Source organism: Pelodiscus sinensis, chromosome 22 (genome assembly GCF_049634645.1).
Source record: "Pelodiscus sinensis isolate JC-2024 chromosome 22, ASM4963464v1, whole genome shotgun sequence".
NCBI lineage: Eukaryota > Metazoa > Chordata > Testudines > Trionychidae > Pelodiscus > Pelodiscus sinensis.
In genome coordinates, this window is record NC_134732.1 from 13,500,821 (window position 1) to 13,527,226 (window position 26,406).

Genomic DNA, 26,406 nt, shown 5'->3' on the forward strand with positions numbered 1-26,406 from the left:
TTCCACTACAGCATGCATGTGACAAAGTGGGTCTTTGCCCTCGAAAGCTTATGCTCCAATAAATCTGTTGGGGTATGTCTACACTACAAAGTTAGTTTGAACTAACGGATGTTAGTTCGAACTAACTTTCATAGGCGCTACACTAGCGCTCCGTTAGTTCGAATTTAATTCGAACTAACGGAGCGCTTAGTTCGAACTAGGAAAACTTCATTTTACAAGGATTAAGCCTAGTTCGAACTTACTAGTTCGAATTAAGGGGTGTGTAGCCCCTTAATTCGAACTAGTAGAAGGCTAGCCCTCCCCAGGTTTCCCTGGTGGCCACTCTGGCCAACACCAGGGAAACTCTTCTGCCCCCCTCCCGGCCCCGGAGCCCTTAAAGGGGCACGGGCTGGCTACGGTGCCCGTGCCAGGTGCAAGCCTGCCAGCACCCAGCCAGCAGACCCTGCACCTGGCACGGATCGAGCCACCCACCCGATGCCCCCCAGCCCTCCCCCTCTTCCCGGGACCAGGCTGGCGGCTCCCGGGAGCTTGCCCAGGACCGCAAGAGGCAGGCACCCACCTGGGCTAGTGCAGACATCGTGGACCTTGTCCACGATCTCCGCACTAGGCATAGGAAAGTGGCCGGCTTGGGCAGGAGAGCTGCCAGCCTGGCCACCCAGGAGCAGGTGTGCATGAAAATCAAGGGGGTCCACTGAGACCCCCGACCCTGAGCCCTGAGCTTAGAATGGCCGTCCTGGGTCAGACCAAAGGTCCATCTAGCTCAATAGCCTGTCTGCCGACAGCGGCCAACCCTAGGGACCCTGGAGGGGATGGACCGAAGACAGTGACCAAGCCATTTGTCTCGTGCCATCCCTCTCCAGCCTTCCCCAAACCTTGGACAGGGACCCCACTCCTACCCCCTGGCTAATAGCACTCCATGGACCCAACCTCCATGACTTGATCTCACTTCCCTTTAAACTCTGTTCTAGTTCTAGCCTTCACAGCCTCCTGCAGCAAGGAGTTCCACAGGTTGACTATTTGCTTTGTGAAGAACAACTTTCTGTTACTACTTTGAAGCCTGCTACCCATTCCTTTCCTTTGGTGTCCTCTAGTCCTTCTATTATGGGAACTAATGAAGAACTTTTCTGTATGCACCCTCTCCACCCAACTCCTGCTTTTAGAGACCTCTATCCTGTCCCCCCTCCGTCTCCTCTTTTCTAAGCTGAAAAGTCCCAGTCTCTTTAGCCTCTCTTCATATGGGACCTGTTCCCAACCCCTGATCATTTTAGTTGCCCTCCCCTCTCCCAGCCTCTCTCTTCCCCTCTCCCACCTCCTTTTCCCAGTCTCCCCCAGTTTTGTTCAATAAAGACAGATTCCATTTGTGAACACAATTGTCCTTTTTTTTGTACATCAAGAAAAGGGGCTAGGGAAGGGTAAGTGGAAGGAGGTGATGGAGGAGTGGGGTACGCGCCCCCGATGGGGAGGACTGGGCTGGCTCTGCGGTCTTTTGGGGTGGAAGCTCTCCTGCAGCCCCCCAATTGCCCCCCCTCCCCAGATGGCAGCCTGCGGCAAGTGCAGCCGGGCTGATGGCCGAATGCTGTGATGTGCCCAGTGTGGGTACTCCGGGCACTCCAAGCCAGGACTGCTTTGCAAGCGGGGCACTCCTGAGAACTGTCTGTCCGGGGTGGGGGTCGGGACCCTTTAAGCGCAGCCCTCGGCTAGCCTGAGACAACATCTCCACGCTCTAAATCCTCCTCTGATGCCCTGCCAGCACTGCTTCTGGCCATCCTTAAGCCCGGTTCAGGGTCCACTTAATGTGGACATGCTAGTTCGAATTAGCAAAACGCTAATTCGAACTAGTTTTTAGTTCTAGACGCGTTAGTTCGAATTAGCTTAGTTCGAATGAACTAATTCGAACCAAGTTAGTTCGAATTAGCGCTGTAGTGTAGACATACCCTCGGTCTGTAAGGTGCCACAGGACTTCTCATTGTTTTCTCAGCTGGCTAGGTACTGTCGGGAACCTGAGGGATTCTGTGAAGCTAGCTCACAGGGGAGGATCAACCCATTGGCTGGAATGGGGAAACACCCCGAACCCTCTAGGCTCGGTTCACTTGTGGGGTGCAGCGCCTCACCTGAGCGGTGCCCCACTGACTCGCTCCAACTTCTCCCCTTGCAGGGAGGGGATTCCGGGACGTACACCTGCACTGCAGAAAACTCTGCCGGGAAAGCCAGGGTGCAGCTCCAGCTCTCCGTCCACATCCCTCCCACCTTCACAGAGCTGCCAAGGGACCAGACGCTGAACAGGGGCGAGAGGATGAGGCTTGGCTGCGTCGCTAAGGGGAACCCAATGCCCCACATCACCTGGCTGCTCAACAATAAACCGGTCAGAGGTGAGCTGGGCAAACTGCCATGGGGGTGGTGGGAGCCAGGAGCAGGGGTGCAAAGAAAGGAGGAGACCCCGTGTGGGGGAGAGGTAAGAGAGCAGGTGAACTAACGCGCAGGGATCAGGGGCTGCACTGATGTCTTTGAGAAGAGGCCCCAGCAGGGAGCAGACCTAGCTGTAGGTTGTAGTGCAGGGCAGTGCACAGGAGGGAGCGCAGTCAAATGGTTAGAGCAGGGAATTAGGACTGCTGGGTTTTGTTGTAGATTAACATAAGAACGTAAGAACATAAGAACGGCCATACTGGGTCAGACCAAAGGTCCATCTAGCCTAGTGTCCTGACTGCTAACAGTGGTCAATACCAGATGCCCCAGAGGGAGGAATCAGAACAGGGAATCCCCAAGTGATCCTTCCCCTGCCACCCACCTCCAGAGAAACAGAGGCTAGGGACACCATTCCTACCCATCCTGGCTAATAGCCATTGATGGACCTAACGTCTGTGAATCTATTTAGCTCTTTTTTTAACCCGGTTAAAGTTCTAGCCTTCACCACGTCCTCTGGCAAGGAGTTCCACAGGTTGACTGTGCTCTGAGTGAAGAAAACCTTCCTTTTGTTTGTTTTAAACCTGCTGCCTATTAATTTCATTTGGTGACCCCTAGTTCTTATATTGTGGGAATAAGTAAATACCATTTCCTTATTCACTTTTTCCAAACCAGTCATGATTTTATAGACCTTTATCATATCCCTTCTTAGTCTCCTCTTTTCTAAGATGAAAACTACAAATCTTTTTAATATGTCTTCATATGGGACCTGAAGACATACCCCTGATCATTTTTGTTGCCCTTTTCTGAACCTTTTCCAATGCCAATATTTCTTTTTTGAGATGAGGCGACCACATCTGTATGCAGTATCCAAGATGTGGGCGTACCATGGTTTCATATAGAGGCAGTAAGATATTTTTTGTCTTATTCACTATCCCTTTTTTAATGACGCCTCACATTCTATTTGCTTTTTTGACTGCGCTGCACACTGAGTGGATGTTTTCAGAGAACTATCCACAGAGACTCCAAGATCTTTCTCTTGGGTAGTTGTAGCCAAATGAATCCCCCTCCTATTGTATGTGCAGTTGGGATTATTTTTTCCAATGTGCATTACTTTACATTTATCAACGTTGAATTTCATTTGCCATTTTGTTGCCCAGTCACTTAGTTTGGTGAGATCTTTTTGAAGCTCTTCACACTCTGCTTTGGTTTTATGTAGATTCTGGCTCTGGCTGAGTCACAGGACTTCTCTGTGCCTCGGTCCCCCCAAAGGGCTAAGAATACCCAGGGAGGCAGCGTGCAAGATTTAATTAGTGCGCCTTCCTAGTGCCCTGTGAGCTTACTCAGCAGGAGGGATGTGCTGCCATTTTCTTCCTCAGCGTGGGGCTGCCCTATGGGGAAGGCTCTGAACAAGTACAGAGTGTGGCCGTGTTGCCTGGTGTGCCAGCAGGGAAGCGAGGGGGTCAGCCCAGGGCCGTGTTCTCACTTTCCCCCGGAACAGAGGGGAGAGCAAGACTCCAGCATGTGGGCGGGAAGCCTTCCAGCCCCTTCCCCATTCACCTCTCAGGCCCCCAGGGCTGCAGATGACTGGGTGCCGTCTCCACTACCTATCCGCACAACCCTCCAGTGTGGCTTCCCTTTGGCAGCGGGCGTCTGGGAGCGGAACGGGCAAAGCATGCTGCAGAGGGAGGCCGTCACCCAGGAGGACAGCGGCACCTACTCCTGCGTGGCCGAGAACGGCGTGGGCAGCGTCAAGGCCGTGGCATTCATCTATGTGAAAGGTGCCGGCACAGGTGAGGCGGCTCGTTCGTGGTGCGCGGGGAGGAGCAGCCTGGAATAGCGCCTTTGTGGTCAGCAGACTCCGCTGCGTGGAGCCACACCACTGGCACGGAGATCAGCGCCTGGCCTGGCGTCTCTGGCCACGTCCCGAAGGCCTTGGCCATTCCGGGAGCGCATAGCTCAGGCCAGCGGTGGGCAGCCAAGGCTAGGGAGTGTCCCTCCTTCATCTTTGTGGGCAAGATTAAAATTGTGCATGTGCACTAACCGTGACCCCAAGAGTGATTTGCAGCATTCGAGCTCTGAGAGGGAGGGGCAGGACTGGTAAATGCAGGGCCCCCAGCGGAGGGAGGGGGCAGAGGCGTGGGCCGTACACAGAACCCGGATGGGCCACATGTAGCACACACATGCATGCACACCTAGGTGTGGTTCGCTATCCCGCCTAGTGGCACTGAGGCCACTGACACAGAGGAAGAATGAGTGAGCTCCACAGCCTTGTCTGAGGGGCAGCTGGCTTTTAGCTCACGCTGTAGAGGCTAATGCACTAAGCTCCAGAGGGCCCAGGTTCGGATCCGCCTGCATATGCAACCCATAGACTGTCCACCACTGGCCCAGGCCAGGCACGACTTTTGTCTCCCACCCATTCTCCTTCCCCAGGGGCTCCAGTCCTGCGGGGCGAAGTGAGGGCCTACCAGGTGGAGCCCCTCGGGGGCAACGCCCTCCTGAACTGCGACGCCTACAGCGAGCCTGCTCCGCTCATCCACTGGAATAAAAACGGGCGCCCCCTGCTGGGCAGCCCCCGCCTACACCAGCTCCAGAATGGCTCACTGGCCATCTACGGGACGGTGGTGAGTCACAGCCGCCCCGCTGGCTGCCGGAGACTGGCAGGGGGTGTGAGAGAGGGCTTGGGCTTGTTCCTTCCCTCTTCGCTGGTGCTGCCAGATGTTTCCTTCCCTCCTTTGAGTCGCGTGGCTGGATTATGTTGTAGCTGGGACTAGTGGCGTTTTGGAGCGCTCTGCTGCCTGGGAACAAGCAGGGTCACCTGGGGGAGGTGTATGTGGGAAGTAGCTTCTCCCTCTGGGTAACTCTTGCCGTGGTTTCTTCAGCCGGCCTCCACTCCTGGGGTCTAAAGAAATTCTCTCTCTCCACCCTCACTCAGAACAGAGGCCAGGTTGCTTGCTGGCATCTGTTGCTCAAGGGAACCCTGGACAGGGGCTAGCTCCGGCTCTGCAGTGCTCCCCCTTGACAGGAGCCGGATGAGACATGGCGTATGGGCCACCAGTTTGCCAGAGGTTATGCAAATCCGCTGCACCCCCGTGGACTCCTGGGAAGTCGCGAGAGCAGCCTTGCCTTGGGCAAGATGGTGATGCGCCTGCTTTCCCTCCTCCCAGCACGACGACGCGGGACGTTACAAGTGCATGGCGGAGAACGAGCTGGGCGTGGTGGAGAAGGAGGTCACCCTCGCCCTGCAGAGTGAGTGTCCGTCCTGGGGGTGGCTGGTCTTTTAGCCTCACAGACAACATCGACCTCGTGCTTGCAAGAGTGTTGGTTTGCAGGGGAAATGGCCAAACTGCTTGATAGGTTCCCTGCTATTGCCCCAGGCCGTGGGCAGTGGTGCCTCTCGGTGCCCCCGTTCGCTGCCCTGGTGCACAGTAACACTCTGCTGAGGCCTGACGTGTTGGACCAATTCCACGCGTTGGGTTAAGGGTGGGGGTACTGGGGGCTGGGGAAACGCAAGTCAGGCTGGACGATCAGGTGTCACTCCTGGTCTTACACTCTTTGACTCAGACTGTGAGCAGAGGCCTGAGATGAAGAAGAAAAAAATGGCAGTGCCAGCTGGTTGCCCCAAAACCAAGCTGAGGGAGAAGCATCAGGTCCCTAAAATCTCCCAGGCCCACCCAGCTCAAAAATCCAGTGTGAATGGGTGGGAACATCTCTCTTGCAAGAGTCCGGGTTACATCTGAGAGATCCTGGTGACTGACTGGGAGCCCCGCAGAATAATTCAGGGTGGAGCTACCCCACCTGCTCTGAACTCTGGGGCAGCTGGGAGCTGGATGCCAGGCCTGCTGTTCTGGTCTAAGCTCCACTGACCAGGCAGGGACTCTGCTGGGCATTGGGTGCTGCAGTGACCGGGTGGGTTCCCCTGGTGTTCTAGGTGCCCCTGTGTTCAGCGTGACGCCTCAAGACATGACTGTGAGTGCTGGGGAGGAGGTGATGCTGCACTGCCAGGCTACGGGAGAGCCAGCTCCCACAGTGGAGTGGATCAGAGAAACAAAACCCCTCCAGGAGAACCACCGAGTCCAGGTCCTGGCCAACGCCACGCTGCTGATCAGCGCCGTGGAGGGGACGGACGCGGGGCGGTACGAGTGTGTTGCACGCAATCCGATGGGATCCTCTGTCATCCGGGCCTTCCTGACAGTGCGAGGTACGGACCCGTGATCCAGACTATCCATAGTGTCCTAGGATCCTGCAGGGCTTCTCAAAAGCAGGGAGCAGGCCGGGTTCCTGAGGAGGCTGCAAGACTAGGGGGGTGGGCAAACAGCGTCATATTGGCAGTGAGCTCAGGGGGCTCATCTAGACTACAGGGAACGGTCAAAAGAAGATATGCAAATTCTGCAGGAATTTGCATATCTTCTTCCAATTGAAAAGCCGCGTAAACCTCCCTTTCTGAAGGGAGGCAATTATAGTACAAGGCCGTCACTTGGGGCTGAGGACCCAAGAGTTAAATCAGGAGAAAGGCCCCCAAGATCCTGTCCCCAGGGGTGTTTAGACCCAGTGGCTATGTCTACACTCACGGCGTCTTGCGCGAGTAATATGCAAATGAGGCGAAGCGTGGAATATCGCAGAGCCTCATTTGCATACCTAATGAGCCACCATTTTTTTCAGAAGAGGCTCTTGCGCAAGAAGGAGTGTCTACACTGCCCCTTCTTGTGCAAGAAAAACCCTCTTGCGCAAGGCCGTTCTTCCTGAAAAGTCATAGGTGTAACAGCATTGTGCAAGAGGGTTTTTCTTGCACAAGAAGGGGCAGTGTAGACGCTCCTTCTTGCGCAAGAGCCTCTTCTGAAAAAAATGGTGGCTCATTAGGTATGCAAATGAGGCTCAGCGATATTCCATGCTTAGCCTCATTTGCATATTACTCGCGCAAGACGCCGTGAGTGTAGACATAGCCAGTGTGTCTGAGTGTCTGGATTTATTTCAGTAACAGCTGGGGAAAGAGGTCTGTCTGTCCATCTGCTCAGTGATCCATCTTGCCCTGTCTGCTCCCTTCCCTGCCACACTCCCTGCCCCCTGCCCTAATGTGTGGGCAACTGGGGCAGTTGGTCCGGGTGCTCTTTGGCTGGTGGAGAGGGCTATCATGGCCAGTGTGCCCCTTCTTGCATCCACCGCCCCCTCAGACTGGCAGCAAGGCCTGCAGGGGAAGATGTGGCGGAGGAGCTGTGCCCGCCCTGTCTGGGCCCAGGTACAAAGCGCAGCTCTGAGAGACACCTCTCCCCCTGTGCAGGGCTGGGAGGGGGGGCCTGCAGTGCTCTGAGAGACATGGTTCCCCCTGTGTGGAGGAAGGAGAGGGGGAGGCAGGCTCCGGCCTAAGGGGAGGGGTAGGCCCTGCAGTGCTCTGAGAGACACCTCTCCCCCTGGGTGTGAGGGGACCGGGGGCAGGCTCCCACCTCAGGGGAGGGGATGGCCCTGAAGAGCTGGGGGCTCCCTGGCCTGGCTTCTCTTGGCCTATCTGGGGCTTTTCGGGAAGATTTCAGTCAGCAGGGAGATGTAATGTGAGTGTAGCATTTGCAAATGTGTATTTAGGGCCCTGTGCTCCACTGAGCGCTCCTGGGAGTTCATGGATGTGAATAACACGGGCCTTGTTTCCCAGCCTGGGGCAGTGGGCTGTGAGGTGTCTGGGGCAGTGGCCAGTCCAACAGGGGCCTTGTTTCCCAGCCTGGGGCAGTGGGCTGTGAGGTGTCTGGGGCAGTGGGCTGTGAGGCGTCTGGGGCAGTGGCCAGTCCAACAGGGGCCTTGTTTCCCAGCCTGGGGCAGTGGGCTGTGAGGTGTCTGGGGCAGTGACCAGTCCAACAGGGGCCTTGTTTCCCAGCCTGGGGCAGTGGGCTGTGAGGTGTCTGGGGCAGTGACCAGTCCAACAGGGGCCTTGTTTCCCTGCCTGGGGCAGTGGGCTGTGAGGCGTCTCCGGCCCTGGCCAGTCCCGGATGCATAAGAAGGAAGGAGTGTTCCCCTCCTCCTCCCTTGCAAACACAATAATGCAGCTGGGCAGGGAGGAACTTCCTGGTTCCGCCTCCCTGCTGACTGGTGAAGCATTAGGACTCACAGGTGTGCTGCTGCACCAGCCCTTACCCTGGACACCTGCTTTGCAGTAATGCCGGAGTTATGCTTATTCCTATGAAAGGCAAATACGTCTTCTGTAACATCCTGCAGCGGGGAGTTGTGCAGGTTTATTGCATGATGTGTCTAGACTAGGGATGTAAAATCCTATTGAATTGATTAACTGGCTAAATGTAAAGTTTAAGCAGCTAACTGATTAAAGGGAAGGGAAGGGCTGGACTGGAGCGTGGCCCCCCCGGTCCCGGTCTGCCGTGGCTGGGCTGGAGTCCCCCTGCTTGGAGTGTGCCTGGGCCGGGCCCACTGCAGACCTGGGATGCGACCCTGCCCACAGCAGACCCTGCAGGGCTGGAGCAGCCCCCTGCCCGGAATGGGTAGGAAGCTGCTCCAGCCCCCACCGGTTACCCAGAACTGGTAAGTGTCACCTGTTAAGCATGAGGCGTGGTGGCTAACTGGTTAATCATTCACATCCCTAGTCTAAATAGACTAAACCATGTTGCCTTTGAATATCACCGATTCTCCCCTTGTGCTGTGCTGGGGAATGGCCCTGGCAGATGGGACAACCGACCGTTGTGCTCGTTTGTATCCCGCCGCCTCTCCGGGTGCTCGTCTTCTTTGCAAGCGAATAGCCCTGGCGTAGAGCTGAGGGCATCTTGTGGCTGCATTCAGGCCGCAAAGCCGCAATGAAGGCTTGTGTAGGCGGCTCCTCCACCCCGCAGCAGGCTGGCCTGTGCCGTTTGGGTTTTGCTGGGTCAGTCCCAAGTGCTTTGAGCCTTCTGTCTCGAGAGACCTGCTAAATGCCAGGGCCCGCTGGCTTCTGCTTTTTCTCAGTGAACAGATCTGACCCAGGCAAGACAGTCCTGCTATTAGGCAGAGGCCACACGCTGCATTACCAGTGCAACCGCCTGATTAGCAGTAATAGGGGGCATGGCACAGCCCAGATGCTTTACAGGATGAGCCAATGATACCCAGGCCAAAGATGGTCATGTGCAACACAGAAACCAACCTGAATGTGACTGAGAGATCTCATGTGTGGCTGTGCGTACTGCTTTGTAGGGATGTGCCTGCGTGTGTGCGCATTTGGGGGCGCACGGGTGTGACGTGCACCGATAAAATCCAGGCTGGTCCTGTGAACGCCAGCTGCCCTATGGATCAACTCCCCCTGCTGCAACCAAGGCAAACAAACGCTGGCCTGATGTGTGCCTGGCAGACGGTACCGCAGCGTATTGCAGTGTCACGCGGCAGATTCACCACCAAGGGCGCCTCCTGCTGGTCACTCAGGGAATTAGCATGTTGGGTGCCGGAGCTGCCTCCTTCTGGCTGGTGTCTCCCCGCTGTTACCGTTAGTCACCACTCTAGGTCAGGGTCCATGTCTCTCCCAGACCGTGGCATCCTCCTACCAGGGTACTGCCCAACCGTCATGCCCCCACACGCTGGAGTCCTCCCCCTCTGGAGACCCTCAATCCCCCTCTGCCCACCTTGCTCAGTGACCCACTGCCAGTCTCCATCTAGCCCCTGCCACAGGGACAAACTGCAGCCTGAAATGGCCCCTCATCATTGGCAAGGGGGTGTGGACCTGCTGCTTTTGCTTATCCTGGCTGCCTTCCCGCAGCCCTCATACCCTGAGGCCTTGCGTTAGGCCCTGCAGCCTGGCAGCTTCCCCAGCTCTGCCTGCCTTTCCCCAGCTCTGCTCTAGTCAGGAAGCCTCCAGTTCCCCTGGCAGCCAGGTCCCTCCTGCTCCCCGGCCAGTGCAAGAGCAAGTCTCTGCTCCTCCCCAGGAGCCTTTATTTAGAGGCTTAGTGTGCATCTCCCACCTCGTTCCGCCCTGTCCCCCTTCCCTCAGGAGAGCCCATCAGAGTCCGGGGCAGTCTGATCGGCATCATCAACGACCAAGAATTTGGCATTGCCTCTCTGAATGCCAGCGTGACGGAGGATCCCCGGACTGGCCTGGCCACCCTGCGGAGCAGCATCGGGAATATCCCACCAGCTGTCGGTAGGAGACACCCCTGGGGATTTTTCTTGTGTCCATAACACCAAATACGTCACCAGATTTCAATGCACATGTAAATGGCAAGAAGTTGGATGTAAAGCTGGGTGACTAGCGGGCAGCAATACCCACTGCACCATGCGCTTGCCTGTGGCGTGGGTGGCAGGGAGCGACTCAGCTTTGTGGCTTTTTTGCCAGCGCTGGTGGGAGGTGGGAAGTAAATATTGCTGCTCCCACTTGTGCACGTATGTGGCCAGCAGTCTGCTCCCTGGCTATGTAATCTGGGCCAGGATTTAGAGAGACAAGGGGTGCCTGCCTGGGAGAGCCACCGGGGTTCACAAAAGGGATCTAGGGGCTGACTTATGGGGGAGCTTGGCCCGGCACAGAGGCATTTTGCCTTGGTATGAGAAGTGCTGAGGTTCGTGAGAGCTGCCTGTGCTCAGCGCCTCTGAGGGGCCGGCCACGCTCCTGTCCCCTGGAGCACAGGGCTAGCAGGCAGGGACCCCTGCGTGCTCAGCCCCAGACTCCCTCTCTGCGTTCCCCGGGAGAGCGGAACAGGGCTAGCGCCCCCGAGGCGAATGGCTCCCGGTGCTGCGGAGCTGGGCGTGCCATGCTGGAACAGGACCGTGCCTCTGAGTCTGCTGCCCCACATGTAACTGCTGAGGCCAGAGTGACAGATGCCCCGGGAAGGGAGTTGGCTGCCCTGTGACCCCTCGGGAGAGCACTGACTGAGCAGGGACTGACCCTCGTGCCCTCCCGCCGCACCTCGCAGGGCCGCTGCTGAGAGTCCTGGTCCCTGTCATGGCTCCAATCTACTGGTCCTTTGCACGGCAGAGCGGCGGGGCCAGGAACGGCCTCTCGCTGACGGGCGGTGTCTTCCGGCAGGAGTCCCAAGTGGAGTTTGCCACAGGTGAGAGTGTCCTGGGGAGAGCCCGCGGCGGCATGCTGACACGGTGCACACGGTCACTGCAAAACCCCAGGCCACAAGCAGCACCGCCCACTTCCTGGCTTTGTTCCATCCCAGCCATCTGCACTCGGTGTCGGAGGAGTGCGGGAGCCTTTGGAGCAGGGCGCTGCCCCAGCCTCAGTGACCCACCTCTGCCTTAGGGGATTGGTTCTGGCCCCAACCCCTGTGGTATTTTAGCCTTCCCCTCACACTAGCGAAAACCGACGCCGTGGCCTGTTCCACGTGAGAGCTCCGGGTTCGCTGGAACCAGAAACTCCGCGGGAAGCGGGGCACTGCTGGGGAGCCCTGCGGCTGTGCAGCGTGTGGCTGGGGCAGAGACACGCCCGAGCGGTAACTCTGGGCCCAGTGCTCCCGGGTTTAGGAGTCCGCATTCAAATCTCCAAGTTCACTGCTGGCCCCTGCTGGGCCCGGTGCAGCCTGGTGCAGCCCAGCGCCGGTCTGTCTGAAATCATCACGGGCTGGATCGTTACCTGGCCACCCGCTGTCGCTGCAGGGGAGCGTCTCCGGATCGCACACGTTGCCCGAGGCCTGGACGCAGGCGGGGCGCTTCTCTTCGACGCCGTGGTCAATGGGTTCGTGCCGGAGAGCGTCGCTGATGCGGACGTGCTTTTCCAGGTGAGTGCGGAGCTCCGGGACACCACCCCCCACATCTGCTGCCACCCCAGGCACCCCAGTTGGCCCCTGCGGTGCCCGCCCCTGTTCCCAGTGACAGCTGATGGCACAACGAGAGATCCCCTCCGCCACCTCCCGCCCCTGGGACTTTTGCTGGGCCCTCCAGAGGTGAGGGCAGGCCGGTGCGCCCTGTCCTCTGGACCGATAAGAAATGGCTGGCGTGGGACGCTGCAGGTGGAGGCGCGTGCTCCCAGCTGGGCTCCGGCTGGCAGTGTGGGGCTCCCAGCCTGTCCTGCTGGCCCCACGGCCGGCTGAAAGCAGCACAGGCAGGGGGTGTATGGCCTGTGTGGGCAAGAGAGCTGCAGGGGGTCTTTGTGTCCTGCCTTGCCTGCAGGTGTGGCCCCACAGCCACTGCTCCCAGCCAGCAGGGCAGGGAAACTGACCACAACCGGGACTGCCCCAAGCCGAGTCCCCCGCACTCCTTCCGCCACGTACACTCCAAGCCCCTGCCCCGACTCCCGCACCTCTCTCCCCAGACCCTGTGACCCCCTTGGTGTGACACCGCAGTAGCTGTAAGAAATGTAAGTTACAGCCCCCCCCGCCCATCTCCCTCTGTTCCTCCCAGGATTTCAGCGAGCGCCACGTGCAGACGGGGGCCGGGCAGCTGCACGTGGAGTCTGTGCAGAGCTTCCTGCAGGACGGGCTCCCGGTTCAGATCCACTGGAACCACAGCATTGAGTACGCCGCCGCCCGGGGCTGGCAGCCCTTCCCGGTGCAGCGCGTCCAGGCCAGGGCCATCAAATCCTCCTTCAACCCAGCCATGCAGGAGCTGCTCTTCCAGCTCAGCTCCTCCCTCCATGCAGGTAACAGGAGAGCAGCCTGCAGCCCGTCTACTCACGCTGAGCCCGGGGGGAGGCTGCCAGATGGCTCTAGAGGCTTCCCCCAGGGGGAGGCAGCTGCCCTGGCGCCAGGCTCTCTCCCAAGACGTGGTCAGGGCCCCCGTGCCTGTCGCCCAGAGCAGCAGTGTGCGAACCTGGTGGGGACCTATCGGGATCTGATGCGCTGTGGGGCTGGCTTCCACAGCCGGGGTGTGAGGGTAACAGCCTGGCCCATGGGGAGGGAGGTGCCTCGGAAGGCTCCCCACGTTGCCTGGCTCATGCCCCTTCTCTCAGGCTCTGCAGCCGGGCTGTACCGGGGGCCAGACGGACGGCCCAGTGGTGAGTCCTCTGCCTTGTCGGACAGTGGCAGGAGCAGAGCCAGCTCCTCCCCCCGCCTAGCAGAGAGGGGAGTTAATCTGAGTGACCCCAGCCAGCCTTCAGCCCTGGAGCCAGGCCCCTAAGTGCTTCTGGCGGCTGGTGGGGTCAGTGACCTTCCCCTTGGCCCCGCGAGGTCATGTCATGTAGCCCATGGGGGCAACGACCTGCCTCCCCCTCCATTGGAACTGCCGGGTGACAAGTGCCGAGTGCCAGCAGCTTGGGCCCCCCAGCCCCACTCTGGGCATTGACTGGCTTTCACTGGGCCTGCTCCAGCACCCTGGCCGGTGCAGGGAAGGACTCCCGTCCCCCAGGGAGCCCTGGGTCGGCCCCGCTGTCAGCACAGGCCAAAGCGGAGCAGGAGACTGGGCACAAGACGGGTCCCAGGCAGTGACCAGGGATCAGGGATCCCCCCAGTGTCTCAGCCCGGGAGGTGTGAGGCGGGGGCCTGGCTTTAGCTGCTGTGTGGTGACGTGCATGCTGGGAGCCCTGTCCCCTCGTTCTCCCCCCAGATCTGGACGAGTGCGCCGAGGGAACCCACGCGTGTCGCTACAACCAGGTCTGTGAGAGCACCCTCGGCGGGCACCGCTGCATGTGTCCCCGCGGCTACAGGACCCAGGGCACCGGCCGACCCTGCTTGGGTAACGCAGACCTGCCAGCCTTTGCCAAGCCATGAGAACTGCCGGGGAGGCAGCATTTCTGATGGGGCGGGGGAGTGGGGCTGGGCCTGACTCTGGTACTGACTCTTGGTGACCTTGGGCGAACCTGGAGACGGGTTTGCTGCTTGGAGTAACAGCCAGTTCTCTCCAGGAAAAGCTCTGCCCCGCCCAGCCCTTCCAGTCCAGCGTCGCCTGTAGAGGGAATCCCTGGGGAAGGCAAGGGGGAGAGGTGTGGATCTGGGGGAGGCTGAGAGCCCTGCAGGAGGCCGGTGTTCCGGTGCAGGTGTGGCGGCTGAGAAAGCTTTGCACTGTGTCTTGTCCCCTGGGGACCGCCGAGCGCTCCTTTCATTAGCCCCGACAGCCCCCGCGGGCGCTAGGAACCCAGTAGAATCAGCCTCCCTTTGCCAGTGCAGATACTCAGCAGTTGGCAGGTGCGGTGACTTGTTCAGCTCACGCAGCAAGTCGGTGGCAGAGTCAGGGATAGAAACTCAGGCTCCCTGCTCTAACCATGAGACAACACTGCTTCCAAGAGCTGAGGGTCGGAGCCCAGGAGTCCCGGGTTCCTAGTTCCTGCTCTAGCCACTAGCCAGCACTGCTCTGCCCCGCAAGCTGGGCTCCCTGACCTCACGCTGGCTTTCTGCTCTCTGTCAGACATAAACGAATGCCAGCGGGTGCCCCCGCCATGCGCTTTCCAGTGCCACAACCTCCAGGGCAGTTACAAATGCCTGTGCCCGCCGGGGGAGGCCTTGCGGGAGGATGGCAAGTCCTGTGCTGGGCCAGAGGAGGCCGGAGGGAACGTGACGCGTGGCAGCCGCAGAGGGGGCCGGGTGCAGAGGCTGAGACCCAGCAGCCGATGGCCGGGGGAAGGCTCTTACACCCGGCTCTCCTTCAGCCAGCCTGGTAACGCCCTGAGCCCTGGCATCCGGGCCCCGTGCCCGGCGGGATTCACCAGGCGGAATGGACTTTGCACTGGTAAGGCCACATGGCGGGGAGGGGAGTCTTGGAGCGATGCCACTGGAACGGGCCCAGCTCCAGCTCAGCGGGGGGGTGGGGGGGGTGAAAGCCTGTGGCACTGGCTCGCTGTCAGGAGGGACGGGGGTGGTGCCATCGGTCCAGTTCCCAAAGGACAACGTCTGCTTTGCAAAGCTCTGCACAGCGGCGGCGGCAGAGGCCCTGGGCTGCCAGAAGGGTCGTGCAGAGTCTGGGTGCCCCTCAGGCCTGTCCTTAGAACTCACGCCCCGAGCTCCCACTTCCCTCTTCCTCCCTGCCGTGCCTCCTGGCGCTGAAGGGGCTGGAGTAGGGCTTCTCTGGCCAGACCCCCAGGAGGGGGGGAAAGGGGCCCTCTGCCTTTTTGTGGGGATGTGCCGGTGGCTGTGCCTTGTGGAGGGGTGGGGTCATGCTGCTCGGGGGGACCCTGCCATGCGCAATTTGGCCAGACTTGGAATCTCTCCTCTCCTCTTTCACACAGACCTTGACGAGTGTCGGGTGCGGACCCTGTGCCAACACGAGTGCAGGAACACCGAGGGCAGCTACCAGTGCTTGTGCCCTGCCGGCTACCGGCTGCTGCCCAATAGAAAAACCTGCCGCGGTCAGTGTGTGGGAGCCTGTGTGTGCGTCCCTCTGTCCATCCCTCCCTCTCTCCCTGCCACTTCCATTCCTGCCCTTTCAAAGCCTGGAGTTCGCGTCCCCCTCCGGCTGCTCTCGCAAAATCCCCACCCAGCTGCCAAGGGGCCCGCTGCATGGCAGGGGCAGCGCCAGGCTTCAAACAGTTGCTATGCCTGTCCTCAAGCCACTAGCTCGCCATGCCATGGTCCTTCTGCCCCCTGCACAGAGCCATTGCTGCCCTCAGCCGAGCCCCAGGAGGTTACGTTTCTTCCTGGACCCGGGTGCAGTAAAGTCCTGCACTGTCCGCTTTAGGGGCATGCGAGTCAGAGGGCGGGGGCCCTGGGCAGAGGCCTGCGGCCAGCGGACCCTGCAGCTCCCCCCCCCGCGACAGAGCCGGTGGGTGAAATGGGGGAGCTTCGTTGCTGTGGGCTCATGGAGAAATCCCTTCGCTCCTCAGGGCGCAGCCGCTCGCCTGGCTGCAGAGTGTGACACATGCGCAGAGTCCGGGCTGTGCCACTGAACACCCGTCCGGCCTCACGCCCCTCCTTTCTCCTCTCTCCTCTGCAGACATAGACGAATGCGCCGAGGGGAGGGTTCACTGCAGCCCAGACCAGCTGTGCTTTAACACGCGGGGCGGCTCCCACTGCCTGGATGCGCCCTGCCCCGCCGGCTACAGGAGAGGCGCCAGCCCAGGGTAAGGGGAGAGAAGTTATTTTGGGGGAGGTGCCCAAGTAGGGCAGCTGTACCCCTTCTCCTGGAGTGACCCACCCGCCAGGGTTCTTCTTAGCCCTGCTGTCGAGTTGGGGTGGTGAGGGCTTCCCATGGGTGCAGACGGGCACACGCCCATTTTAATGCATTGATAGTACTTGTCCCACATCAAAGCGCTGAGACGTGCCAGGGCTGACCCTGCTTTTCCTGGGGGGGGGAAACTGAGGCACGGACTGGCTCAGCGAGTTGTCCAAGGCCACTCAGCAAGCCAGAGTTAGAACCCAGGCGTCCTGGCTGCCAGCCCTACGCTCAGGCCGCAGACGGCTCTGTGGAGCAGAGATCTCACCCGCGTTCTCTGCCCTGCCTGCTCTCGGGCAGAGTGTGCTTCCGCCGCAGCTCTGGAGGCCCCTTCACCCTGCAGTACGAGCTTCTCACGCTGCCCTTTGGCATCCCGGCCGGGCACGATGTTGTCCAGCTCACCGCCTCCTCCCGAGGGAGCCTCCTGCAGAACCGCACCGTCTTCACGCTGCTGGAAAAGGACCCGGGCAGCCCCTTCACTCTCCGGGATGAGAGAGGCCAGGGCGTCCTCTCCACGCTGCGCCCGCTCCACGCCGCCGGCATCTATCGGCTGAAGGTGCAGGCCCTGGCCCATGGCAAGCAGCGGGCATGGAGTGTGTTCATCATCCTCGTTTCCGTCTCACCCTACCCCTACTAATGGCAGCCAGGGGGCGCTGGGATGGGCAGGGGAAGTGGGGAAGTGCTGATCCTATGCCCCAAACCCTGCCAGACAGTGTCTCCTTCCACTTCTGCTCCTGGGGCCATCTCCCGGCAGGCGCACTCAGCTCATCTGAGAGGAGCTTCTCCCTTTGCTCCGTCCTGTGTGTGCGCTTGGGATGCCCAGGGCCTGTTGCCTGCCCTCAGCTCCGTGCCCCGCTGGAGGGCCCCTCTGGTTCCTGTACAGCACCCCTCCTTTGGCTCCCAGCCAGGGTTGCCAGCCCTGCAGGATTGTCCCGGAGTCTCCAGGAATTAAAGATTAACCCTTCATTTAAAGGTTATGTCATGTGATGAACCCTCCAGCAATACATCCCACCAAAGCTGGCCCCCTTCTCCCAGCCCAGTGGCGTAATCCCTTGGTGAGCTCAATTGCACTGACCCGTGGGACCAGGGCCAAGACAGTTTGAGGCCCCCAAACACTGACCTCCCGTTGACTGGACTTAGCCCCCATCGCTTCACCTCCTAGCTCAGCAGAGGAGTGTGTGCTCAGGCTCTGCCATTGGGAGATGAGGGGTGTAAACATCAGATGCTACTGGCACTTGTCTCTTGCAACACGTGGCTGTCCTTGGGCCTGGTATCACATGCAGCTTTTGAGCAAACAGAGCTGCTTGCAATCAGAGCTGAGATACTGAGAGCCCGGCCGGGGAAGCTGCCAGGCGGCTGTTAGGTCTTGGCTCTCAGGAGAAGCCTGTGACTCGCCTGAGAGAGATGCTGGAGATACCAGGCCATAACTCTTCAGTTTGCATTGGGGTAGCAGCTAGTCCCCGTCTGAGATTGCAGCCCCGTTGCTCAAGGGTGGGAGAGGAAACGGAGGCCCCAAGAGGTCGCCAGCAAGTCAGTGCCCAAAATCAGGCAGAGAACCTAAGTCCCCACCCGGTGCGCGCTCAGGCTCCTCGAACAGCTGTGGCCCTGCCAACATGCAGACTGCTGCTTCCAGCATGCACTGTACCGTCTAGGGGGCTGGCCAAACGGGTCAAACAGCTGCTCCTAGGGGAGTGTGACGGCTAAATAGCCTGTCACAGCGCTGGGGGATGCAGAGGGTGAAAAAGCCCAGCTGATGTGGCAGGGCTGGGAAGGGAGTCGCGGGGCTAAAGGGTGTATCGCTCACCGCATATGGAAAGGTTATTGGGTCCCTTGTGCTCGGTCTTTTATTATAATGAAATTATCATACTGGTTTCTCTGCCAACTTATTTATTTCTGGTTTTGTACCAAATAAAGGTGATTTTGTGAGTAAAACAATCGTGTTGTGTGAGGGCATCTTCCTCCTGCACCGCGTGGCGGCCTTGCTTCGGATTTCAGACTGGCATTGGGGGCCCGATTCAGTCTCTGACCCATTCGTGTATCCTCAGTTCCAGACATTCCCATTGGCTTTGGTAGTCACAATGGTAGTGACACCTCTTCGCTCCTCTACAGTGCTTTCCAAAGGAGGGCAGTGCCATCTGTCCCCATTTTATAGATGGGGAAACTGAGGCACCAGGAGGTGAGTGACTTGCCATGTTTAACTTTTAATGAAAGAAGTGTCAGAGCTCAAACAGGTGGGGTTTTGTTTGTTTGTTTGACATTCATAACTGATGCAGCTAGCCCAGAGGTGCCGGAGCTAGGACCTGCCAAGCCCAGAGGTGCCGGAGCTAGCAACTGCCAAGCCCAGAGGTGCCGGAGCTAGCAACTGCCAAGCCCAGAGGTGCCGGAGCTAGGACCTGCCAAGCCCAGAGGTGCCGGAGCTAGGACCTGCCAAGCCCAGAGGTGCCGGAGCTAGCAACTGCCAAGCCCAGAGGTGCCGGAGCTAGGACCTGCCAAGCCCAGAGGTGCCGGAGCTAGCAACTGCCAAGCCCAGAGGTGCCGGAGCTAGCAACTGCCAAGCCCAGAGGTGCCGGAGCTAGCAACTGCCAAGCCCAGAGGTGCCGGAGCTAGCAACTGCCAAGCCCAGTACAAATTAAGCCCTGATGACTTGCCCAAACTTATTCATAAGAACACAAGAATGGCCACACTGGGTCAGACCAACGGTCCACCTAGCCCAGTGTCCTGTCTGCCGATAATGGCCAATACCAGATGCCCCAGAGGGAATGAACACAGCAACTAATCATCACGTGATCCATCTCCTGTCACCCATTTCCAGACAGAGGCTAGGGCCACCATTCACACCCATCCTGGCTAATAGCGACTGTCACCTGTGGCAGCGACAGGGCGCCAGTCACCACACGCCTCCCAGCTTGATCCCGTACTACTGAAACCAACGTGGGGTGTATCAGTGACTGTGGAAGATGCGGGATCAGGCCCCGAGTGCAGTTATGACCTGGGGGGGAATAAGCTGCAGGAACAGAGGGTCTTTAGCTTCTGTGGCGTGTCCAGGGAGCCAGTTGCTGGAGGCGAGCCCCGGAATGTAGCACGTACACGAGTTTCCCAGATTTCATCTGCTCTTCCCATTGTGAGCTGGGTCGAAGCTGCCTGCAGGGGTGTGAGACCTCTTCCTGGGGAGGGGCCCCACCTTGGGTCGGAGGGAGCAGGGCTGTCTGCTCACAGCACTGGTGGGTGGCACTGACTTCTGCAGTAGCACCGGCAAGGGGGTTCTGGGTCCTGGTTAGAGGTGACCTGCAACGTAACCGGGTGTATGAGATGGAGACAGGAGGTGGAAAGTCTCCTTCCCCCGCTTGTTTGTTGCCTTAGCAATATGCAGAATGTCTCATCGGCCTCCCGTTCAGCAGGAGGGGCGCCCGCTCTGGAGGCCTCTTAGGGTCATCGGGGGGGGGGGGGTCAAATTGGGGCCATCTGAGATCAGGTTGAGACCACTGGGCTCATCTGCCCACAGAGGAAAAGGTGTTTGCACATCCCATGCCCAGCCAGAGAAACCACCCTCCCTGTGGGCCGGCTCCCCACCCCCTGGAGTCAGTGGGCAGAGGCCTGTTGGTTGCAGCAATAGGATGCTTAGACTAGCCTGGAAATTGCATCTGTGGAGGGAGGCTGGGCTGAGCCTTGTGGTGAAGGTCCCGTCAGTGTCTGCTAGAGCTGGCGCCCTAACCCTTTGCTTGCTTTGGGCCCTGTGCCTGGAGTGGGCTTACCTGGTGCTCAGGCCAGGCCTGGTATAAGAGCGCGACCTGCGCGCCGATAACCTGAACCTGGCCCCAGAGGCTTGCATCGTTTTCAGGCCTGACCCAGGCTTGCGTCAGCACTACTCCCCCTGCCTCGTGCATGGGCTCTGCCTGGGGAGAGTTTCCTGGCTCTGTGCCTGCGAGCAGCCTCTGTTCACCTCCTGCCCGGGGGGTCGGCGTGGTGGCGGCTGCGCTCTGAGTGCTGCAGAGCAAGAAGCGCGGCGACTTGTCAGCTCTCTCCCTGCAGCTGCAGTGAGGCGGTGGCAACCGGTAGGAGCCGGGAACCGGGCCAACCCCCAGGCAGGTGATTGGAGATGACCCAAACCCAAGGAAGTCAGCTTGTTTTCAGCCCTGAGCCGAAGCTGACTGTTGGACTCGGGTCCACGCGGGTTTGGGGGGTTGCAAGGCTATTCCATTGGTGCTGCTGTCCCTGCAAGGGCCTGGCCTGGGTCTTTGTGATTTGCCAATACTCACACATCGCTGAGTCACCCAGTGCCCCAACGCCCTGCAGAGGGGGGGAGTGTGTTCTTTGAAGTCAAGCAACCCAGTCATGACAGATCTTTGGGGATTTCAACACATCCCCTCCTGCGATGGCTCCAGCCCTGTGCAGCTGCCTGGTGTGTTGGGAGCGGGAATGTTTGTCGTTTACATGGGACAGGCTTGATCCTGCATTAGCTGGATGATTGAAACCCGTTGCTTTGCTGCTGCCGACGCTTCCCCTTTTCCCAGTCACCTGACCCCCGCAATGCCAACCCCCCCATGCTCTGTGCTGGATAACATCAGCCGACCCCCCCCCCAGCTCCCAGCCAGCAAGGATACAGTAGAACAGGGAATCCGTATTAATGCCACTGCAGTCATTGGCAGCATGGGATGGGGGGTTCTCTCTTTCACTGCTCCCTCTTCTACGCCCCGCTGCTGCTGTGTTTTTGGGACAAGAGAAGTGGCCATGTTCCGGAGGGGGCTGCCTTTGGCTGTGGAAAAAACCCCCAATGTGCTGGGAATGTGGGTGCCACATACCTAATGCTGCCTAAAACAAGAGGGTGAGGTTGCCCTTCTCTCCAAAGCAGAGGGCTAATCTGCAGAGACTGCAGGTCCCTGCATGCCCTGCGCCATCTTGGGTCTAGGGGGTTGGCCAGATGGGTCCAACAAATGTTCCTAGGGGAGTATGAAGGTTAAAAATGTTACCTGGGAATTTCCTGCTTTGTTTTCAAAAGGGAACTGTCCTTTTCCCTCAACCTGCCCATAGCAGTGTGAGTCCTGGACCTGCTGTCTCTGAGGGTACATCTAGACTACATGACTCCATCGACGGAGCCATGTAAAGTAGTTTACTCGGCATAGTCAATGAAGCGGGGATTTAAATAATCCCCGCTTCATTAAAATAAAAATGGCCGCCACGCTGTGCCGTCGATCAGCTGATCCGGAACAGCGCGGCAGTCTAAACGTGGCGCAGTCAACAAGGGAAGCCTTTGTCAACCGCACTACGTCTAGACTGCCGCGCTGTTCCGGATCAGCTGATCGATGGCACAGCATGGCGGCCATTTTTATTTTAATGAAGCGCCGATTATTTAAATCCCCGCTTCATTGACTATGCCGAGTAAACTACTTTACATAGCTCTGTTAACGGAGCCATGTAGTCCATGTAGATGTACCCTGAGAGCCATGTAGATGTACCCTGAGAGGATAGCACACTGGACTGCCACTGGACTGCTGTGTGACCTTGGGCAAGTCACTGTACCTCAATTTTTCCATCTGTTAAAAGCTTTGCAGTGTGATTGGAGATGAACTGGTGATAAGAGCTAGCTGGTAATATTATCATTGGTAGCTAAGATGCATCTGATGCGCCAGGTTGCGGATAAGTAGAAACCTCAGAACATATGTAATTAATGACAACATCCGGGGCTCATAAGTTAGGCATCAAGACACCATCTCCCTAACGACTTCCCAATTGGGTTAGCTCGTTGTCTTGGAAGAGATGTAGTCTGCAAAGGAAGCCAGGCCTGACCCCCGGGACATGCCTGTAGAGTTCATGCTGCAAAGAGAGATTTCTTTTTCTCCATGGATGTTTGATTTAACTCCTGGTTGGCTTTGCAAGGCCCTGCAGTGAATTCAGCGCTGGGGAAAGGCACCTGATGGATGCCTCTGGCGACTGAAGCCCTCTGGCTGTCCGGGGAAGGGGGCCAGCAGGGATGAGGCACAGCAAACAGCCCACGTGTGGCCTCGTATGCTCATCTGGCCTGGAAAGCGTCACCTCTAGGTAAGAGCCTAGAGCGAGACCCGTTCAGTCCTGTGGCCTCTCTGCTCAGCCAGGGCAGGGGACAAACAGCGCCCAGAGCAGCATGGCTAGTGTGGATGCACATCTGTGCTGGCACAAGTGTGACCCTGTCTCTGCAACTACCTGGCTCACTACTCAGCTCACTACTGTCGTGGCAGCGAGTTGGGTAGCATAAACTGTCAGGTAGAAACCACTGGTCTCGAGCATTCCGCACAGCTGCCCTTCCCCTCGTCCCGTCCTCCCCCGCCAACTGCAGACAAGAGCAAATCAGTGTTTGCAGATGAGCTAGTCACAACGGCTGGAAGCAATGTCCTGGCCCGTGGCACAGCAGCCATGTGCTGCTGCCTTTGCAGGGAGAGAAATGCCAATGCACTGACAGTCCTGGAAGTAGGTTGCAGGCCCTTACAACAGCATGCCAGCAATTGGGCCATGCTGGCTGGCAACGACCAGGGTAACAGCAGCTCACCAGGGCTAATGGGAGAGGGCGCAGGGCTGCTGCTCCTCTTGCAGCAGAGAAGAGGAAGGAGTGGCTAGTTAGCTGCATTTGTCTTCATGAAGAGTCTGCAACCAAGAAAGCAGTGTTGTTGTGACAGGGCGAGCACTGAGCATGCATGGAGAATAAGCAGCTCTGAACGCTGTCAGCTGTTTAATAAAAATGCCTCCCAGACCCAGACAGGTGTGTATTCAGCTGGGAAGAACCTGTGACCTTGGATAGCTCAGGAAGATTGATCTTGTGGTTAATAATAAAACTTAGCCCTATTCCGCCACAGAGCTCAGCGTCTTACAGGTAGTTTTCCCGTTTTACAGGTGATCTGTAACTATTGCGTATACAGCACGTGACACACGGCTACCAAAGTACTTTATGGAGAGAGTCACATTTACCAATGGGGAAACTGAGGCACGGGGAAAGTGTGACTCACCCAAAGCAAGGCATGGGATTCAGAAAATCCGGGATTTAATCCCAACTCTGCCACAGATTCACTGTGTGACTGTGGGCAAGTCACCAAAGGCTAACATCTTCAAAAGTAGACACTAGTTCTGATGGTCTCCATTTTGACCAATTAGGACATCTAGGCCCTGATTTTCTTAGGTGCTGAGCAATGGCAACCCAGGGGCTAAATTGGCCTAAATCCAGGTCCCTTTTCCTTGTGACTGTATCTCGTGGTTCAGCATCTAAGCTGTCTGTAATGTTTTGTGGCCATGAAACAAGCCGCCGAAATGTGAAGCAGATGTACCCACATCTGGTGATGTCTGAGAGAGCTAAAACCATACGTCCAACAGTGGAAACAGAATCTGTTCGTTTTGATTGATGTGTTACCTCCAAAGATTAATTATGACAAATGACACGTCCATATTGTTACCTAAAACACAGGTGAATTCACCAAGCAAAAAAAGAGGAGATTGAGCACACACCACACTGATGGGCATACAAATCTTGAGGGCTAGTACTATGAAGATCTGTACAAGCTGCAGTCTCATTTTGGATGTGGGTAGAGCTTGGATTGTGGGCAGAGGTTGGGGGAGAACCATCAGCTGTTTGGTTTTTTTGTTTGACACTGGCCTACTGCTCCAGTGGGTCGTACCTTGCATTTCAGGAAGTGAAGCCCTGTCTAATACTAGCCACACGAAACAAGTGGCCACTAGAAAATTCAGGCTTTAAACTTTCTGTCGGGCTAATTCTCCTTTGACAATCCACATGAGACCACAATTCATTAATATCTGAGACTCTCAGCTGGAAGCTGCCATGTGTGTACGTACAGAGTTTTACTAGTATTGTCCATGTCAATGAGCAGTGCATTTGGGCTAAAGAAAATTGTGCCAGTCCATGGTGAATGATGATACACTTGCTGATATATGAAACCACCAAACTGGAGCACACTGTTTGCCAGAGAGCTTGCCTGGGGAAGGGGCGCATGGCAAAATGTTTATTTTTCTCTTGGAGGTGGATTTCTACTTGCATGTTTTTCCATTCCTTGTCTATAGCTGCAGCTATAGTAATGTTATGCCCTCAGTCAGGCATCATGGCCCCACTGCGCTACAGGCAAACTAATAAGAGAGGTGTTCCCCCCACAGAGTCTCCAAGCCTCAGGTGAGAGACAGCTCCAGGCCGGCAGAAGAGCACAAGGTAAGGGAGACATTGGTGTTTTGTGTAATATGCAATGGTCATCCCCTGGCGAAGGTTCCCCAGCTAGGCACAGTTGGTCAACGCAATATGGCCCCGAGGAAACAGAGCAGCGGCAGAAAAGGGGCGTTCAACCTGTGGAACTCCTTGCCTGAGGAGGTTGTGAAGGCTAGGATTATACAGTAAACTTCCGATAATCTGGCACCGTTAGGACCCAGGGGGTGCCGGATTATCAGATATGCTGGACTATCAGAAGGGGGGGACTATGAGGGGTCTAGGGTGGGGTGGGGGGGATGCCACACCAGACCCCTCATAGCCCCCCCTTCCAATAGTCCAGCTCTGCCCCAGACGTCCCCGATTCAGCCGCTGCTGGTCAGCTTCAGCAGCGTCTGAATCGGGGACGCCTGTGGCAGAGCATCTGGGGTGCTGCCCCTCGGCGCTGCGAGACCAACCCAGCAGCACCCCAGCTGCTCTTGGGGACACCGGGAAGCCCAAGTCAGAGCTGCTTTTTCCCAGGCTTCCCAGAATCAGCCGCTAGTCAGTTTCAGTAGTGGCTGAATAGGGGTGCCTGGGGCAGAGCAGCTGGGGTGCTGCTGGGTTGGTCCCATAGTGCCGCCCCTTGGTGCTGCAGGACCAACCCGGCAGCACTCCAGCTGCTCTGCTCCAGGCCTCCCCAAGAGCAGCTCGGGTGCTGCCGGGTTGGTCCTGCAGCCCCAAGGGGCAGCGCTACGGGACCAACCTGGCAGCACCCCAGCTGCTCCGATCCAGCTTCCCCATTCGGCTGCTGGTCAGTTTCAGCAGCGGCTGAATGGGGGAAGCCAGGTGCAGAGCAGCTCCATTTGTCCGGCTGCCCTGAGCACTTCCAGGTTCCTAATGGTGCCGGAGCATTGAATGCCGGACTAATGGAGTTTTACTGTAACAGGATTTGTAAACGAGCTAGATAAATTCATGGAGCTTAGCTCCATTCATGGCTATTAGCCAGGATGGGTAAGGAGCGGTGTCCCTGGGGGTACGTCTACACTACAGCGCTAGTTCGAACTAACTTAGTTCGAATTAGTTAATTCGAACTAAGCTAGTTCGAACTAGCGCATCTAGAACTAAAAACTAGTTCGAACTAGCGTTTTGCTAGTTCGAACTAGCGCGTCCACACTGATTGGACGCAGGGGGGCATTTAAGGGCAGCTGAAACCGGTTCTGGCAGGGCATCAGGTCAGCAGTTGCTTTGTGTGGCTGCTGTCTGAGGCTATCTGAGGCTCGTGCTTAAAGGGACCCCCCCTGGACAGCCGGTTCTCAGCTTTTCCTGCTTGCTTGCCAACCTCGCCGAGGGACAGCAAAGCGTCGGTCTCTGTGCCCGTCTGTGTCGGTGCTTCCCTTCGGGGGGTACTGCCGCAGGTGGCAACATGGAGCCACGGCTCGCCCTGCACCTTCTGGTGCACGTTCTGGACTTGCTACTGCAAGCCTGCCAGCAATGGCTCGAGGCTGCCTGGCACCACCTGGGGAACGTCAGCCCCCTGCCTCTCCGCCTGGCCGCCCTGGGGGCCGTGGAGGAGCCGCGGCGGCACCCCGGCACCGGCGTGCCCCGCCGCATCTGGCGTCTGGACACCAGCAGCGACTGGTGGGACCGCATCGTCCTGGAGCGCTGGGACGACCGACAGTGGACCCAGAACTTTAGGATGAGGAGGGACACCTTCCTGGAGCTCTGCGAGTGGCTCGCCCCTGCCCTGCAAAGAAGGGACACTCGCATGAGGCCCGCCATCCCCCTCCAGAAGCGGGTGGCCATCGCCCTCTGGAAGCTCTCCACGCCGGACAGCTACCGATCCGTCGGGAACCAGTTCGGCGTGGGGAGATCCACTGTCG

At 58.0% G+C, this 26,406-nt stretch overlaps 1 protein-coding gene across 1 annotated transcript in view; it reads left to right on the forward strand.

Moving 5' to 3' along the window:
• The window catches only part of HMCN2 (hemicentin 2), a 133,419-nt gene extending 115,096 nt beyond the window's left edge, over positions 1-18,323 (forward strand). The window contains exons 78-91 of the mRNA XM_075906051.1: positions 2,156-2,369; positions 4,047-4,193; positions 4,834-5,024; positions 5,568-5,649; positions 6,332-6,601; positions 10,349-10,498; positions 11,265-11,402; positions 11,953-12,074; positions 12,697-12,934; positions 13,837-13,965; positions 14,635-14,955; positions 15,452-15,571; positions 16,156-16,282; positions 16,675-18,323. Coding sequence (XP_075762166.1) covers positions 2,156-2,369; positions 4,047-4,193; positions 4,834-5,024; positions 5,568-5,649; positions 6,332-6,601; positions 10,349-10,498; positions 11,265-11,402; positions 11,953-12,074; positions 12,697-12,934; positions 13,837-13,965; positions 14,635-14,955; positions 15,452-15,571; positions 16,156-16,282; positions 16,675-17,011 — 2,586 coding nt within the window. The 3' untranslated portion in view covers positions 17,012-18,323. The remainder of the gene's footprint in view (positions 1-2,155; positions 2,370-4,046; positions 4,194-4,833; positions 5,025-5,567; positions 5,650-6,331; positions 6,602-10,348; positions 10,499-11,264; positions 11,403-11,952; positions 12,075-12,696; positions 12,935-13,836; positions 13,966-14,634; positions 14,956-15,451; positions 15,572-16,155; positions 16,283-16,674) is intronic.
• The last annotated feature ends 8,083 nt before the right edge of the window (positions 18,324-26,406 follow it).